The following is an 18,881-nucleotide window of genomic DNA, read 5'->3' as shown; positions in this document are numbered from 1 at the left end:
TAAAATCCATGAATCTCAAATCAGTAAGCAATCAGTATCAAATCATTAGACTGCAAAAAAGGTAGCTTTTAAAAGGATACAATTTAACTGGATACTTCAGGAGGTTCTGAAAAAGCCTTTCACACAAAACTACTATGGAGTCTGGCTGGGCACGGAATAAGAGTTAAAAGTGAAACAAAAGAAGCAAACACTGAAAAAGGCTAGTTTTCAACCTGACAAATTCTAAAAGTGCCATATGGATTTATACTGAAACTGTTGTTTTATGTATCTTTTAATCCAGAGAAAGAGACACATAGTACACTGGAAGCATATGTGGGTAACAAAAATTTTCAAGATTATTTTCTGGGCGAATGAAAATTGTGAGAAGTAACAAAGTTAGAACAAAGAAAGATGAAGGTTTATGATTACCTCAAAATAATGAATGGCTCACATACTCCAAAGTTTACTACGACTGATAGTCATAGGGAAAAGATTAGTGAGGTCTTTATTCAGTGCATTCTGATAAACAAAACCAAAGTATTCCAACCATACATAAATACAGAAATACACCACCAGTCACAGTTGTTCAGAGCCAGCATGGCTTCATGAGGGGGAAGTCCTGCTTGATGAACCTGATTTCCTTCTACAACAGAGTAGCCTACCCAGGTGATCTAGGAAAGCCAGCAATGTTTTCGGACTTCAGCAAAGCCTTTGGATACTGTCTCTCACAGAAGTCTTCTGGACCAAATGTCCAGCACACAGCTGGATAACTGAGTCACATGACAGGTAAGCAACTGGCTGATGGATTGGGCACAAAGTGTTACACTGAATGGGGCACATCAGACTGCTGACTGTCACTTAGAGTGAATGGGGCACATCAGACTGGTGACTGTCACTAGTGGGGTTCTGCAGGGCTCCATCCTTGGCCCTGTGCTTTTCAACACAGGACTAGAAGGAATACTAAGTAAGTTTGTGGATGACACTGAATCAGGAGGAGCTGTCAACCCCCTTGGGGTCAGAAAGGCCCTGCAGAGAGATCTCCACAAATTAAAGGACGGGGCAATCTCCAACTGTGTGAAGTTTAACAGGGGCAAGTGCTGGATTCTGCACCTGGGATGGGGCAGCCCTGGCTGTGTGTACAGACTGGAGAATGAGAGGCTGGAGAGCAGAGCTGTGAAAAGGAACCTGAGGGTCCTGGTCCATGGCAAGCTGACCACAAGCCAGCAGTGCCCTGGCAGCCAGGAGGGCCAACCCTGTCCTGGAGGGGCATCAGGCCAGCATTGCCAGCCAGGTAAGGCAGGGGATTGGCCTGCTCTGCTCTGCACTGCAGATAATATAAAAAATACTGCAGAATGAATTACAGTATCTGATTGTTCATTTCAGCCCTCTAGTCTTCTGGAGTAACTTTCCTGTCTTGCAACTTTTCCTCTCTGTAGAGGCTATTTGCACTGCAGAATAAACTGCATATAAACACATGATTTTATAATTTTCAATTGTATTATTAAGAAAATCCAGAAACAATTTATAATACCCCTTATCTGCATAGCAATCCAAACTACTACTGTAAATTACAAAGGCTGTACAGCAGAATTACAGAGGTAAAACTTATACGATTAATCTTCTATAAAAACAAACCCAAAACCATTTATATTACTAGAAAACAACCCAACATTTTAATCTTTGAGACTTTTCAAACATTACTGCAATATAATTGTGGAAAAACAAGTTACTTCTTAGAAGGAAGTTAAGGATATCCAAACAGACTTGCGTCTTCTTCAGTTACAAAGATTGATTTTCCTTGTTCAGTTCCTCATTGCCAACATGGCATTTATGTCCCAAATAAGGTTTCGTAACTGATCCATGATCTGCTTCAGCTGCTGATTCTTCTGTTTCAGTTTCTGTGGGGAGAATTTATTAGAAGTTTTTTTTTGATCACTTCAAATAGTGCACTCAAAAATTCAACAAAAGTTACATGAAATGTAACTATGAAATGCTATGTAAATCTTTTTCTCATTTGTCAGTGAACACTGTTAGTGGGACAATACATCCCCTTTAAAGCACATTCTAAAAATACAAGAAAGCCTCAAAAGTTAAGGACCATCATTAGAGGGGCAATGCTGTTTTGTTTCACAGCAGCCTTTTATCAAAACACCTGACACACTTTTTAAAGCTGGAGGCTTGTAGGGATCAGTCCTCACTTTGAAAAGTTTAAAAGAGAGCATCCTAAGCTGGAAGCAAAAATTTGGGGAGCAGGTAAATTTATATGAATATGTGTTTAATAAATTTGGTTTAGAGAAAAATGAGGCATTAACAGCACAAGTTTAAACAAAGCACAGGGTATAGGTGAAACAAATCAAGCTTTTGCAGCCCTTCTGCTATGTAGGTCAACTGTAATGCTTTAAGAGTCCTGTCTTGAAAAAGGTTTTCCCAAGCATGCTGAATTCTTTAAAATTATATATTTGTTTCTGCAAGCTGCAGAAGCATTTGGAGGAACAGGAGAACAGCAAACTAGCTTTTATTTGGTTGTGTAGCCAAAACTTAGAAATTATGTCTCTACAGAAGAAAGATCAGGGCATCAAGACATCACACAATTTCCCTAACCCTTCATGTTTCACAATAATACCCATATTTATTGTCTAATTTATTAATTTTCCTGCTCAAATCAAACCTGTTGAGAACTAAGGTTGTTGTTAACAGTACACAGTTTGTCCTTCATTTCATTCTGATTTGATAAGAGGTCAGCCTTCCAACATTAGAGATCAAACTATTTATTCATAAGGCAAGTCTGGAGTTCCAAGTAAAGTAAAAGCACAGGAAAGACTTGCTTCCATCAAAACAGAACAAAATGTTTCAGTTTGGATGTAACTTTGTTATTTGCACTACACAAAAGGCAATACATTAAAAGCATGACTCAAATTGGTAATACAACTGAAGTTACTGGAACAGAGAGAAAATGAAGCAATATCCTGAAAATTAGTCTCCTGAATTTTGATGTAGTCAACACAACAATATTTTTAAATTGCCAGCTGGTCATCTGGGAAAGAAGTCCAGAGAAAAAAAGGAAGCCTATTCACTTCAGACCTGTAAAAATAGCCTGCAGTAATATGGTAATTAGGCTTAGATTAGATGGGGACCATAGTAAGGGAAATACCCCTAAATACAGACTTTGCAGGACACTGGAAGAGACAACACTCAGATCTAGACTCCCAAGAAGGATACAAAAACATAGGCAGGACAGTTCATGTGCACTGACAAGGAATTCCTAACCAAGGATTTGACAGGCTAAAAAGTGTTTTAAAGAAAAATACGTGCATTTGTCTAATGCTTCTTTCTTTTCCATTTGCTGATCCAAGACTTCACAATATACAGCAGAGATTCAGCTCCTAACTAAAGACAAGAGAGAAAGCTAAGCAGCATCTAGTTACCACAGTACTGAAATGACAGAATTGCATGGGTCTTCCTTTCAAAGGTCATAAATGCAAGATCCTGATGCTTGAGAAAGCACAAGAGGGATGAGATAAGCATGTCCACGCCTGTGGCATTTTTAAACATGATTCTGTTTGCCATCCTCAACATCCAATCCTAGAGAAATCAGTGACTGTTACATCAAAACTACCAGTTTAATGTAGTTGAGTTTTGATGCAAACTGTAACTCCCTCATACTGAGGCCATGTCATTTCAAGGTATTTCAAAACCTTCATCAATGGAAATGAAGGCTGAACAGTTGGTGATGGTAATTAAAGTCACAGACAGAAGTAAGAACCATTGACCTCTGATGAGAAGTAGGCTGTTTTCTCTCTCCATCCATGTCTAATTGTACTGTTAAATACTGTTACACACATGAACTTTGTGTAAGTTATGCCCAAAAGATTCATTCTGTAATACTGTTTGCCTTTCTTGTGAAAGCATTATGACACTAAATTGTTTGATCATTATTTGATGCTGCTAGACAGGGGAACATTCAGACTGGATTTCATTTGTTGTCAAAGCATCTGTAAGGACAAGAACTATAACTTTGGTTATTTATCTGAAGATAATTTTAGATCCTTATCTTCAGTGAGGAGCTAATTTCTTAGCTCTTCTACTTTTTCTGGAGCCAGAAAAAACATCTAAGATGAAGCACCATCCCTGGGTTGCTAGGCTGTTGAAAGAATAAAGAGAGGAGAAAAAAAATCTACTTCAGAGAGCACAGTCTCCTAATTGAAATGCATACAGTGATCTTTGTTACTGATCTTTGACAGGCAGTGATCCACACCACAAAGTACTACATAATTAATATGTTCTGCACCACTGCAAGTGCTGGCCTCTGCCTAAGACTTTGCTGAGCCAGTAAGAACATCTCAACTCAAGCCTAACCTTGAAAAGATAGGTGAAATGGCCTTCTTGGGAAATGGGCAAAATCTTTAAGCAGCTTTTGCAGCAGTGACAAATTTTCATTTGAACAGATTGCTTGCAAGTTGTCTCCCACTCTTTCCTCCTTCTGTTGAAATGACTTAGTTGAACTCTAGACTGCTTCTCAGGATTAACAGTTGTATGAAACAAGAAAAAGTACCTCATCCTACATACATGCTACAGCTTCTGACTTTATCTGTTTTTAGATAGCACAGGGAAAATCTATGAGGCAGTTTGTAATGAGTTTAAGAGACCTAAACTCAAGTTACATTTGTCAGGCCTGTTTCTGTTAGTTCCTCCCTGTCAGAAAAGTGATCTGACTGAAAACCTACCCTAGGGGGTCTTCTTTGGCCATACTAATTTTCAGTGGAGACCATTTTGACTGACCTAGCAAGTATTATGGCCATGATGGGGCTGGCAAGAACTGCACCTTCCAGTAAACAATGACACTTTAGCTGGCTTAGGTCGGGTAGGTCATTTATGAAAACATTTCCTGAAGCACAAAACCCACATAAATGAAACGAGGTGGGAAAACCATAACAGAGATCCAGAAAACAGCTGTCTTTCAAGGAAGAAAAGCTGCCATAAAGAACTTGCCATGTTTCATACAGATTTGGGTTCAGTAGGACACAGTAATTTCAACTTTGACTGAAATACATTTTTTACCAAAAGTTGGTTTTGCTTCACTTGCATTTCATTAGAAATCAGTGCTGTCTAGACCAATTCATGACTTACAACCAGAGATGTATCAGAACCTTCCTTTGCACAGTGTTCTTGTCTCTCTCCTCATTTTAAGCTCATGTATCCTTCAAATTTTAAAACTAAAACATCACTGTGAGTCATTATGTTGCGCTCAATCCATTTGTTAGAAATCCCTTATTGAGGCAAAGAAAATAATGCAAACACCATGGAAGAGTAAGATCATATTCCAAGTGGTGCTTATAGAAACATCAACAGTACTTGTCCAAGTTGTACAGGCTCTTCTTCTGCTTGAGGAAAAAAACAAGAAAAGATCTGTTTCCATCTTGAAAATCTTATATTGAAGACTATTCTCCTGAATGCTGTGCCAGCTATGGTTTTTACCTGCTCTATTCAAGATCTACAACAGTACAGGCCAGAAGGACATCTCAGTGTCTCAGTGTAACATTAAATATTAATACCACAGTACCTTTACTTGCATAAATCTTAGCAAAATTTTTAAAAATTATGTTTACTCCGTTGATTAAGAGTCTACTACCGAGAACTTGCATCACATTCTTTCCCAGGAGTATAGAATCATGGAACAGTTTGGGTTGGAAGGGACCTTTAAAGGTCATCTAGTCCAACCCTCCAATCAGCAGGGATATCTTCAACTAAATGAGGCTGCTCAGAGCCCGGTACAACCTGACTGTGAATGTTCCCAGGGATGGGCCATCTACCACCCTTTAGGACAAGTGTTTTATCACCCTCAGCCTAAAAAATGTCTTCCTTATATTTCATCAAAATTGGCCTTCTTTTAGTTTAAAGCCCATTACCCCTTATCCTATCACACCAGGCCCTGCTAAAAGCTTCTTCCCATCCTTCTTGTAAGCCCTCTTTAGGTACTGAAAGGCTTCTGTAAGATCTCCCTGGTGTCTTCTCTCCTTCAGGCTGAACAGCTTCAACTCTCAGCCTTTCCTGAGAGGAGAAGTGTTCCATCCCTCTGATAATTTTTGTAGCCCTCCTCTGAGCCCACTCCGACAATTCCCGGTCTTTCCTGTGCTGAGGAGCCCAGAGCTGGACACAATGCTCATGTTCTGACCACTGAACTGCTGTAGGAAGTGATTCTTGAAAGCCTTATGAAGGTGACAGTAGCCTCCATGTTTCCAGGTTAGCCAAGCCCAAGAAATTCCTACAGAAACACGATGTTTGTAACAGGAAGGTGACATTTATACTGTTCTGTTTTTTAAATTAATCCTTCATAATGAAATCTCTGAAGTATGAAGGTGGAAAAACTTGCTTTTTTCCTTTGGTAGTTAAGAGACTATCATATATAGCATATGTTATATGCACATAGATGGAAAAAAATATGATGGAAAAAGTGCCCTCAACAGTTTGCTTAAACTCTCTTAAAGCTGCAAAGTAATGTCTTAACTTATGGCTGCTCAACTGATACCAAGGCTCTTTTCCCATCATAATAAATGCATACATCAATCTACTTATATTTTTTTCCAAAGGGATAAAAAATATTCATCACTAATACAGTAACTGCTGTGAAATTAAACATTAACACACCCACTGTCCAGCATCTACAGCTTTTCCTGATGTCATTCACAGGCATGACTTTTCTACACTTTGCAGAAATGAGAGACTGAGTTTTCTGCCTTGCACCTCACCTGACAGCTGAAAGGAAAATTGCTCCTTCTGTATGTGTAACCCTGTGTTCCTGAAACAAACAGAAACACCAGTGACAGCCTGTGCTCTGCTGCAAGCTCAATACTTTTCACCTATTGACCCAGACAGGATTGTATTTATCCACTGATCTGTTGTTCTGAGAGGAATAAGCACCTTCATTCAAATAGATGGATGTTTGCTTCATACCAATTATTTATCATTTCACAATGAGGTCTGAGGTCTTATTTACTGAGTACCATCTGAGCTCTGTAGCTTGTAATGGAATTGTTCATTCCCCAAGGTGCTTCTCCACCACACCTCTCAGTGTTACATCCCCATTCTTAATATGAAAATCCCACAGATCTATGATCCTCAGTTACAGATGGCAAACTCAGTCACATGAACATTACAGATAAAACTGCAGTGCTGCCAACTTTGTCCAAAGATATTTAAGATTCATGTTCATCTCTAAATTTTGTATTTTAACAGCTTCCCACATATTCAAAGCTACCATGAGCCATAAGGGGAAGAATGAACAACTACCACAGATAATTTGAGGCAGAGAAAAAAAAATTCAGCTCCCAAGAGCTGCCTTAGTTAGTTACTCACTACATACAATAAATCCTTCTTTCTCATTCCCAAATTCCCTGCTTACTCCATAGTCTAATGCCAGTTACACAAGACCCAAACCAGGATTTTTATAATCTTATTTACTACAATACTGATTCAATCTAAATAGTGCCTAGTCTGCCACAAAAGCACAATAGCTCAAAGAACTCTTCCAGAATAGAAAGTGGGAAGGGGAGAAGAGGAACCAAATGTGGTAATAGAATAAAGGTTATATAATATACATCTATATGAGGACAAAAGGGGACAATTGGGATTTTACAGGCAGCTTTATGCTCACCTTTTCCTAACTTTTTTAAACTTTGTAAGCATGATATGGTTTTGATATGGATGCAATGTGAAAAAAATAGTGTGCAACATTTTATACAAAACTGAAAAGGAAATAATTTATGATCTGGAATAAAAATACATTTGGGTGCTGAGAAAGTTGGTTTATGACGTAGCAAGACCACCCTACTTAATTTTCTATTGGAGATGGGGAGCTATGTCCTGATGAAAAAGGAAACATTTCAGGTCATATGCAAGAAAGACAAGGAGGGGGATGCAGAAAACTACAGGCTACTCAGCCTAACTCTTGACACAGAAAGACTGTGCAGCAAATCCTTCAGAAAGTCATATCCAGACACATAATGATAAGGTGACTGGGAACAGCCATACTGGACTTCCTACAGATGCCTTGTGCCTGACCAACATGATAGCCTTCTATAGAGAAATGACTGGCTGTGTGACAAGGGGAGAGCAGGAGATTTTCTTCACTTTCATAAAGTAAAATCATTCATTAGTCAGGCTTTTGACACAGCCTTTCATTGCCTTTGAGCAAATTGGAGAGATGAGGTCTGACTAGGTGAATAACTGGGTTGATGGAAAATCGGCTGGGCTATGGGATTCTAAATGCTGGCATCATCAGTATAAAGATCAAGTGCTAGTTGGTCACTCTTGAAGTTTCTCAGATTGATACTAAGGTGAATATTCTTAATATCACCCTTAAAGACCTAATCACCATATCAAAGTTATCAAATTGATGGACAATGCCAAACTGGGGAAAATAGAAAATATACTCAGTGGTGGGATATTGGATTCAGAGGAACCTCAACAGGTGGGAAAGGCAGGCCAACACCTATTTTAGGAACTTCAATTAAAGCAACATCCTCCATCTGCACACAGAATAAACTCATACAACAACACAGGCAGAGGGCTGACTGAATACAAACGAAATTTGCAGAAAAGGATCTGAGGTCTTTTTAGATACTTTCTAACAAGTTTAACCAGAGTCATCAGCAGATCTTTTTCTGCAACATGGAAGACAAACTGCACTCTGCCCTATATTAGCAAGAGTTTACCTCTCAGGTCAGGTGAGTACCTCTCACACTCTCCTCTATTTGGCTCTGGAGAATGACTGCCCAATTTAGGGATCAATACAAAGCTCTATCACACTGGGTAATGCCTAGTGGAGGGCCACCGCAATGATTAAAGCTGTGTTTGCTCAATCTCAAGCAGAGAAGGCCAGAGGAAAGGATCTCAGTGGTATCTTCAGCCACCTAATGAAGCTCACAGAAAAGACAAAGCTGGATTCTTCTTGAGTATACACAGCAAAAGGATGAAGGGCAGTGAATATACAAGTTGTGACAAAGAAAATTCCAATGTAACATTAGGAAAATTTTCACAGTAAAAGTCAACCACTAAGAAAAGACAGAATTTCAATCCTTACAGGTATATGAAGTGCTGGAGTATGGACATGAGTTGGAGCAGCTGGATCTAACTTTGCTGGTTGACCCTGTCTCCCTGTCTTGGGCTGCGGGCTGAACCAGATAATCTCCAGACCTCCCACTGAGCCTAAATTCCTCTTATTCTACCATTGCAGAGAGTCAGTTTGGTACTCAGAAAATCATGGAATTGTCTCCAGTGCAGATTCATCTGCCCAGAAGGTGTCCAAGTAACAAACTCTTCCCCTCTCCCCAAAGCGTTCCTTTGTGCACACTCATATTTTGGGTGAAAAAGGACATACACATATAAAATCAATTAGAATACATGCAAATACTGTGACAGGTAGTTTAAAAGGAATTTAGGTTTTCTGCATAGTCCTAAACAGCATCAGCTGCAAGACAATGTTTGTGCTACCAAAAAAAGCCCAGAGCTGAACTTGTCACCTAAGCTTAACTTAAAAGTCTGTCATGTAGATTGTCTTTTTCTCTCGTAGCAAGATCACTGCTAAACACTTAACAAACACTAGCTAAGAATATCAAATACGATTGTTTTCTAAAGGGCTACCTGGAATGTCCAAATGCTATTTTGCTTTGTTTTCACCCAAATGTACCTACAATACTAATTATGTGATGGTTTACTTAAGTGCTTCATTGAAACCAGACCTACAGCATGAATGAAATCTAAGCTGTACTTGCTCCATTTCTAAAAGTGAGCAGTAAAGAAAACCATTGATAGGGCAGCAAACAGATGAAATCATTCTCAATTTTTGATTTGGTATTCCTGTTTCAAGTCCTGTCAAATGTACTACAAGACCACAGACTGAAGGTGAGCCTAACATCTTGAAAATAATACTGATGATTCTATACTTTAAAGATAAAAAACTAAATAGCCAGAACATTAAACATTTGAAAAACACAAACAAAAGAGAGGAAATCTTGGTAACATCTTCCACTTGCTGCAAATAGATTAATTTCAATGAAAACTGGATCAAGACATACACTAAAAGACCAATTCAAGTGCTGAACTGATTCTGGAACAGTAATTTATTCTGAAAAATTCAACCACATCAACAATTTATAAGCCCAGAAAACATATACAGATAAAAAAGAATAAGCTACATTTTTGGGAACTGCAGGACAGAATTGTTTATGACAAGAGACAGAGGTAGCCAGTGCTCAAGAAATGGTTTATTTTGTAGTAGTGGCAGAAGCTTCTTACTGTGAGCAAAAATCCCTTGTGCTATAAATCCTAATAGGTTTTATTTAAACCTGCAGTTGCTAATTATTACTGGATTGCTAGGACAGAAATTCATTGCCTTGTAAACTAATCTATATTTTAAATTAACAGACAAGTACTTACATAGCCAAGGTCAGCACATTAAACTCTCTGACCTAAAAAGTAACTCTAAAATAGCAGAATAACTAAGTAGAAAAGGTGTCACAGTAAACCAATACAAAAAGCTCCTGCAGTTTTTAGGAACTCTGTTACATCAACAGGTTCTCCTGCCCCATGAACGGGATGGGGAGCACAGGAAGTACCTGATGCTCCCCCCCTCCTCCTGAGGATGCTCCCTTCCCAGACACCTGCAGTAGCAAAGAAAAGCTGCTATTTTTCAAGTCAGTGGTTCATGGAATGAGGACATTTTGATGTGAGAATATATGATCCACAAGGTTTATAAGAGCTATTACTAGTTCTGGCAGTGCTCCACACAGTGGGGCAGTTAGTGTCTTTGGCACACATCCAGAGCCACTAAAGAAATCACACTGGTGGGGATATCATGGCAAGAAGGGCAAAATTAGGAGATCCATGGCAGGTGTAAGAACTAATTCAAATATCACAGTACTGTCAAAGTCTTGAGTTATTGCAATAGTGATTTTTTGGTACCAATAACATGTAAGGCTGAATAAAATAATGCCTATCACAGCAAAAAGGATTAGGAGAGAACAGGACAAGGAGATGAAGGAAGAAAAGATTTGGTCAAGAATATAAAAAGCTCCTTTAACTACCATGTTGGTTTCCCAGTCACAGTGTTCTCATCAACATTTTGTATTACTGAAATTTTCCTAAAATTAATTCATCAAATTGAGTTGGAGGTAGACACTACACACTAGAGAGGCCTGAAGAGCTGCCAGAAGTGCCAACCAGAGCAAGCCCCTCTTGAACCCAGCAGCCAGTGTTAGAAATTAGACCAATTATCTGATTTATCTGATTCTAGTGCTTTTTCTTTGCCAAAAAAATATATTATATATTTCTAGTCATAAAAGCATTACCTAGTCTGAAATGTATTAAAATTTGAACTTTGAAAATGGTAGTAGATGTGCTTATATAACTGGAGGGGGACAAAAGAAAAAACCAGTGACCTTTCAAAAACAAGAAGTTAAACTTTCTTTTGCTGAAGTTACTAAGTTTTGGCCACAAAATACTAGAGAAAGTTCAAACTGTCTTGTGAAGATTTACTGTGGAAAAATCTGGAAATTAGGTCTAGGCATTTAAATATAAATACAGGATTTCACCCAATATTTACGTGAACATTTCAATGCATTCTTAATTACCAGTTTGCTACCAATGGTCCTGTAACACCATCAACCTTTTTAAGGTTCAGAACTCTTCATAAAAATTTATGAAATTATTTTCACAAGATCACACCAAGGAGGTTTAAAACCATATTAGCATACAAGTACAACAACAAGGGCAAAACCATGTCACAGAACTATTAAAACCACAGCAAATATGGACAGTTAAGCTTATTAATACTTAAAGATTGTAAATAAATGTGCATTAATTCACAGTACAACATTACATACAATATAATATATTCAACTATGCTACGTCAGCAGTGAAGAGAAAGATTACAACAAGAGAGCTGACAACTGCATTTCTCTAAATTCTCATAGTCCTCAATTTTTCCTGTACAATACATATGCATTTTTCTAAATAAATGGGTTATGAAAAATTCAATACATGTATGATTGTGGAAGACAAATTAAAGCATTGGAAATATTTTAAAAGCTGAAAATCCATCAATTATTCATTCAATAAATAAACATTTTATCCATTTATTTCTTTTGTTCAGTTATTTTTGTAGATTATAACCTTCTTACTGAGCATTTGCAGATATTACAGCTATAGAAATATGTATTTAATCCTATCTTTGTATTTTACAGGTTGAAGAAACAATGTTCAAAATTGTGGTCTGGTAAAACTATGTATTTTTAATTTCCGTATTACATTATCTTTTACTACAGCATAATTATTTTTAGATTTGAATCCCTCTTCAGTAATTGTACCCAGTTGCACAATGCCACTCAAACTGAAAATTTAAATTTTAACACATTTACCATTTATAATTCATAGTACAGTTTTTTCTGAATGTGCCAAGATTCAGTAAATGTTCCTCTTTACAAAAGGAACAGTCTTCCTCAAATTGTCAAAATCCAGAAGGTAGCCCTGAAAATTCTTTAGCAATTCACATAGCTGTAATAATATTTACATCTGGTGTCCAATATCAATCATTTTTACACCTAAGGTAAGTTTTGGAGATAAATTAGTTCAACGGGTACCTTAGTTCAGTTTGTACTGACAGTATCTAGTGGGTTTCACATAAACATAACACACTGCACTCATAAGAAGATATGTTGGTTTTAAAAGAGACACAAGATAGAATTTTTAGGAAACCCAATTGTTAGGAAACTCTACTGCCAGAGGTACAGCTAAAAAATAGCAGTTTAACTAAAAGGTCAATACTGAAATATTTATAAATAAAAAGTATTTATCTCCAGTTTTGATGGCAGTCATCACACATTCTGTATTTAGTACAGCCATCTAGAAATTTAGGCTTTGTAATGTGAAAATGACATTTCTCAGTTTATGCAAATTAATTTCAACTTTGTTACCTTATTAACTTCCATGATTTCCCTTCTCTCTTCACTAGCAAAACGAAGCTGACTTGCAGCACCACGATCATCATGCTTGGAGCCATCTTCTTCAACATATGGAATAAGTTGCTGTGAAGACAAGAAACATCAGCTTTAGGGGAAAAAAAAAGAAAAAAAGGGAAAAAAAAGGAAAAAAAAAAGAAAAGAAAAAAAGAAAAAACTCAAATCCAGGAAATACATATGGTACTACCATTTTGTCCACAGGTTCCTACTACCCAAGAGAAAGGGGAGACAAGCCTGCTTGCCACCTCAAACCTAAAGGCCTTGCAATGACCTCAGTTGGTTCTCCAGGTAAACAGTGTGCTTCAATTGTGTACAATCTCACATATCACTGAGCCTAGCCCAAAGAAATTTTGTAACTGCAGGCAGAAGCCAATCTTTCTATTTTAAGATGCTTGTCACAGATAATCCTTGTAGTTGAATTCTGCAGATTGGAGTTTTAAAATTTACTATTCCACACTAAGAAATAAAACCACAAACATAAAGTTCTCATTATGGTAACTCATTTTAGTGATATACTGAACATAAATATGATTGACTTTACATAGCTACTTAGCGAATACTATAATTACGATTTGCTGTTTTAATGAGCCTCTCTCTGGCTACTCTTAAGACCAGGCCCACAGTTACCTAAAATTAGTTTTTCTGTAAGTGTTTCTCACCATGATCTCCTCAGACACACAGAATCATAGTTTGGTTTTGGCTGGAGAAGCAAATAGTTCACAGTCTTTTTTGCAAGCTTGGACAAAATTCCTTGATGCAGAATTTCTAAATGAATACTAAAATATGTTTCCTTCCTAAAAAAATAGATCAAAAAGAAACATACTAGATACAAAACAAATACTTGTTTCTGAGTCAGAATACTCCCAAGCCACTAACAATTTCTTAAAAGATAATACATCCACAAAGTCCATGGTCTGACATCGTTTTTTCTGTCCTGAACTATGCAAAATTAATCCATGTTCACAAACACACTATTGACAAAGGGAAGACTAATATTGATAAAAGTGAGCAAGAAGACATTAGTTTAAAAGCCTGGGAACAAGTTGCTCATCAAGTGGATATTAACTTCTTACTTAGGTTGGGGTGCAATATTACAAAGTGTTCAGTGTCTCCAGCACTCTGATGGAAAACTTACTCTGACTTAACCCACTAAAACTGTAATTTCCTTCTATACAAAAAATTTTTACAGACATTCTTATTAAGCTTAGCAAAATAGAAAAAAGCTACCACACTAAACTCTGCCATGAAAAAGTAGCAAATGTTGACCACTTACTACATTTGTAGACCATAAAGAAGAAGTAGTAGGGCTGCTATATGTTCTCGGAAAAAACCCTCTCTGATGGAAAAATAAAGTAGCACTCAAAGTAGAACACTTCTTTAAAACTTCCTTGTCTTTCAGAAAAGGTGACAGATAAAAAACCAACCAAACAAAAAACAAACCTACCAAGAAAAGATGAATTATACCTAATACACCAAAAAAAGCAGAAAATGTATTCTTTTTAGGCAGATCTCCATCACAATTATCTCATGCCTTGCAATGTTGGTAAACAGAAAGTTAATACTACCTATTACACATTAATAAAAATTATGAAACCATTTCTATCAATAAAAATTGAATAAGCATACTAGTAGGTATAGACTTCTCTTGACTGTGTAAAAAATAGTTTTGTTGATATTCTGTAAAGACACGGTTAGAATATCGGCCACGAAATAATACAATTGAGACTATTATTGAACTACTGGAAGAAGAATTTAAGAAAACTGATCCAAGAAGAATGATGTGCTACTGCCATTCACTCTAACCAATAAAAACATGAAGAGGCAGGCATCTACTAGTTCAGAGAAGACAAGACTAAGAAGATTAAAAAAAATTACCCCTACTATAAATAAAAACTCTGCTGTAACTAAGTTATTAGTGAAACCTTGCATTAAAAAAGCCTAATGACTACTTATCTTCTCTATGGAGAGTCTTTTCCATCCTGGTAACAGGAAAAAAATGTCAAAAGTTATAGAAAAAAACCAACCAAACCCCACATCATTCCAGTGTTATGAGAAAATAAGACACAAAAGCTGGTAAAGAGGACACAAGTATTTTGTTATTGCACACAAGTTCAACACATTGTGAAAACAGGTTTTATTTTCTTAAATGGGAAAATTAACTTATTCTCCTCTTGCTGTCAGGTTCCCAGATACATTTTTCTGAAGCCCTTGTCAAAAGTCAGCAACGGTAAACTGAAATAGCAGTCTAGAATGGACTGTACAAAATGGACTTCTTCATTTCTTTACTCCTATTCAGTTAAGAGACTCACACTTCAAATATAATGCCTGTATGTTTAAAATTCAATGGACAATCAAAAGTCCATTAATAAAATTGCCTCGGAATCCAGAGGGCTGTAATTAAAGAATTTCATAGTTCTGGTTAATACAGAGCAGGAACAACTCAAACTGTAACAATTTGAGGGTTTACGACTATTACTAGAAGTTAGAAACAACTTATGAGGAAGATGACATTTTAGATTTTATGAATAACAGCAGTATTATTAAGAAAACTCTGGCCAATCCTCCTCCCTGGAAGTTTTATGGTGTAACTTTTCTATCACCACTGCACATTTAGGTTTGGTTCACAGTGCCCAGCAGGTTAGGAATAGCTGGGTGAGGGAACTGTGGAGGCACAGACTATTGGCTAGAGAAAGTAAATAATACTTATTACTCAGGAGGCAGGCTGACAGGTGAGAGCTTGAAGCACGCTTTTTCCCACTTTTTCCCACTTCTTGTAAAAAATTTGTCCTGATCCTCTTTTTTTTTTTTTTTCCTAGGGGAAATAAATTGGTGAAGGTACCAAGAAGCCAGAAGAAAAAAGATTAAAATTTTAAATTAAGTTTGCTTTCACAGAATCACAGAATCAATTAGGCTGGAAAAGACCTCTGAGACCAAGTCCAATGTATGATAGAACACCGTGTCAACTAGACACTAAGTTTCACAATCTTTCAACAAGATCTAATTAATAAACAGAATTCAGTCCACTGAATAATTCCAGTAACATTAAAACTTGTTATGAGTCTCCTGCAACTGAGGAAGATGGATGATTTGCTATCCACAGTGGTTATTCTGATTTACAATTTATATATAAATAAAGATACTTACTTCTATGGGAACAGGATCGAGCCCAGCACAGTTTTCATTACATTTGTCATAGACTAATCTCAGTTTTCTGAAGAGTATTGATAGCTGACGGAGATGTTCCTGCAGCTTTGCCAGTCTGTCTTGATATGTTGCAGTATGATAAGTAACACCATTTGGTAACTTAGAGAACCAAAACATTAAAAATATTAAAGTTTCTGTCACATGAAATAAGTAAAGATATCAGACAGGTTTTTGTGTATTTTAAAATAAGACAATCACACTTTTCTTATAGCAATCACTGAAATTTTTATTTTCTTTACTAGCAAAATTACATATTTTATGTGCTCGATCACTGCTGTCAAACACCCTCACGTTTTCTACACTTTCGTCAATCCCTCTGACTTTTCAGTGAGTGTCTTCACAATGCTTAAATATGACACTGTTGTGGCTGTGGTTGAGGTTTTGTGTCTCAATCCCAGGCCACCCAACTTAGTGACACAAGACTTAAGGAAATACAGAAGGAGTAGGAATGATTATTTATCTTGTACTCTCCAAAGAGAAAACACAATAAAAATGTGTATGTTTTCTCAGTAAGTAGACACAAATAAGGATTATGTTGTTTTTCCTAACAAAAAAAGAGTTTTAGGTGGAAAATATTACAGAAAAAGATCAATGAAAATTCCTCTAAATTTACTCCCCATATGTTAACATAAGCAGAGAAACATAACTGACATATGAACAGACTTCATTGTACATAAAAGAAAACACAGTTACTAAGAGTATTGAGAGCTTTTTTATTGGGAGGGCAATGACAATTCAGCATTTCTGAATTTCACTTAATGTACAGGACTAAGCAATATATTAAGAGTAGTACTCACCTCTTCTACCAATACTCCTCTTCAGAGCAGTTTGATGGAGTTTTCTAAACATCCTAAGGTGTCTCCTGAGTCTATATATACTGTGTGTCGGTGATAAAAACATGGCAAGTTGAGTGTATAAATAGTTGTTTCTCACCTGCATGTTCCTCAGTAACTGGAAGATTTCCATGGTTCGAAAGACAATGTCCTGCACGGTCTCCTGGCCGATGCGGCAGAGGGACGCCGTGTTCACCTCCCTGGCAGCCTGAGCCTGCGTCCCGGAGAAAGCGCCCGGCGGCATCCCTGCCCCGGCCAGAGGGGGGGTCGACATCTCCTGGCCTTGACCAGCCGCACTACGGCAAGCTGCACAAAGAGGTGATGATGGAACGATCAAATACTTGTTTGACTCTATCCCAGCAAACTTCTGCAGGTTGGCTATCCCACTCCTTCTCCCCGTAGGCGGTTCTGTCCAACAGATGAGGCCGGCTCAGGGCAGCACCCCTTGGACACCGCTCCCTGACCCATCCAGCTTTGCCGGGCGGTGGATCTGGGAGTGCCCCTCACGCACCTCCCTCTCCTCCGAGCGCTCACTGGGCTCGCCCCTGCCCCGATCCGTCCCAAGGGGAACACGACAGGGGTTTTTGCCCAGCTCCAGCAGGCAGAACCGCAGCCCTGGGCTCCGGTACCCGCCCGACCACTCCTCCCTCCGCTGACCCACCGGCTCCCGGGGCGAAGCGGTGCCCCGGCACCGCGGCCTTCCCCGGTCCCGCTCGGCGCTGCAGCCGCTCCGGACGCGGCGGCCCCGCCGCACTCACGCCGTGCCCCGGATCTGCAGGCGGAAGCGCTTCCCGGTGCCCGGCGCCGTCACAGCCGGCGGGCGGCAGCGGCAGGCGGGGCCGCGGCTCTTTCGCGCCGGCTTGGGGCCGCCCCTGTACCGCTGCTCTCGGTCGAAGGTCTTGCTCGGGAGCCGGGGCGTTTTCCCGGCTTGCTGAATCTTGTGCGGGCTTGCGGGCAGGTCAGCCAGCATACGGGGCTCTTGAGGTTGGAAAGTTTGGTCAAAATCCCCAGGGAGATTCACACATTCCCACCACCTCTCTGTCAAATCATACAATCATTGAACAGGTTGGGTTGGAAGTGACTTAAAGACCGTTTAATTCCAACTCCTCTGCCACAGGCAGGGGCGCCTTCCACTAGACCGGGTTGCTCAGAGCTCCATCCGTCCTGGCCTTGGACCCTGACAGGAACGGGGCAGCCGCAGCTTCTCGGGCAACCTGCTCCAGTGTACCACCAGCCTCGCAGTTGAGGATTTCTTCCTAACACCTAAATCTACTGGTTTTCGACCTGAAGCCATTAATCCTTTCTTATCACTAAAGTTCAGGATGGAGAGTCCCTCTCCACCTTCCCTACAGGCCCTTCACATATTGAAAGGCTGCTATGAGGTCTCCTCCAGGATGAAGAGCTCCTACTCTCAGCCTGTCTTTGTAGGAGAGATGCTCTAGTCCCAGTCACACTGATAAATGGCTGAATACCTGTTTTGTGGGATAAGTATGTATTGTCAGTATACACTTTAAAACCTGTGCTAATTTTATAGCTTTATGGGTGTACTGCTATTCCTTCCTGCATAGATACATTATTGCTAATACAGAAAAGCCTCAATGCTTGACCTTCCAGTGTGACAGTATTTGCATGGATATAAAACAGCTCTGAGTGCTTGCGCCACTCTGGTACTGAGGCATTTTTGAAGTACAGACAAGGTCTCCTATGTGAGGGAGAGGGAGTGCCCTCAAAAAGAAGCCAGGCAGGTTCTGTGAGGCCTGACAGGAAGGAGCTGTTTCTACAATAGCTAATGCTAACTGTCTGCCTAATAAAAAAAAAATTTTCATATGCAAAAATCAGTAATTACCAAAGT

General features: G+C 38.8%; 1 protein-coding gene across 2 annotated transcripts; it reads right to left on the bottom strand.

Moving 5' to 3' along the window:
- Positions 1-240: 240 nt before the first annotated feature.
- Positions 241-17,849, bottom strand: MED30 (mediator complex subunit 30). 2 transcript variants are annotated; one of them, XM_059865651.1, is made up of 5 exons: positions 17,691-17,848; positions 17,130-17,335; positions 16,137-16,295; positions 12,948-13,058; positions 241-1,877 (listed from the first exon to the last, which is right to left on the bottom strand). In XM_059865651.1, exons 2-5 carry the CDS (start codon positions 17,301-17,303, stop codon positions 1,782-1,784), a joined length of 540 nt encoding a protein of 179 aa, XP_059721634.1. In that variant the 5' UTR covers positions 17,304-17,335; positions 17,691-17,848; the 3' UTR covers positions 241-1,781. The 2 variants fall into 2 exon arrangements, with proteins under 2 accessions (XP_059721634.1, XP_059721643.1); XM_059865660.1 differs by lacking the exon at positions 16,137-16,295 and having other exon boundaries at positions 17,691-17,849.
- Between the last annotated feature and the right edge of the window lie 1,032 nt (positions 17,850-18,881).

The sequence above is a fragment of the Haemorhous mexicanus genome, chromosome 1 (genome assembly GCF_027477595.1).
Source record: "Haemorhous mexicanus isolate bHaeMex1 chromosome 1, bHaeMex1.pri, whole genome shotgun sequence".
Taxonomy (NCBI): domain Eukaryota; kingdom Metazoa; phylum Chordata; class Aves; order Passeriformes; family Fringillidae; genus Haemorhous; species Haemorhous mexicanus.
Note: the sequence above shows the minus strand (reverse complement) of the source record. Positions and strands in the feature narration are given on the sequence as shown.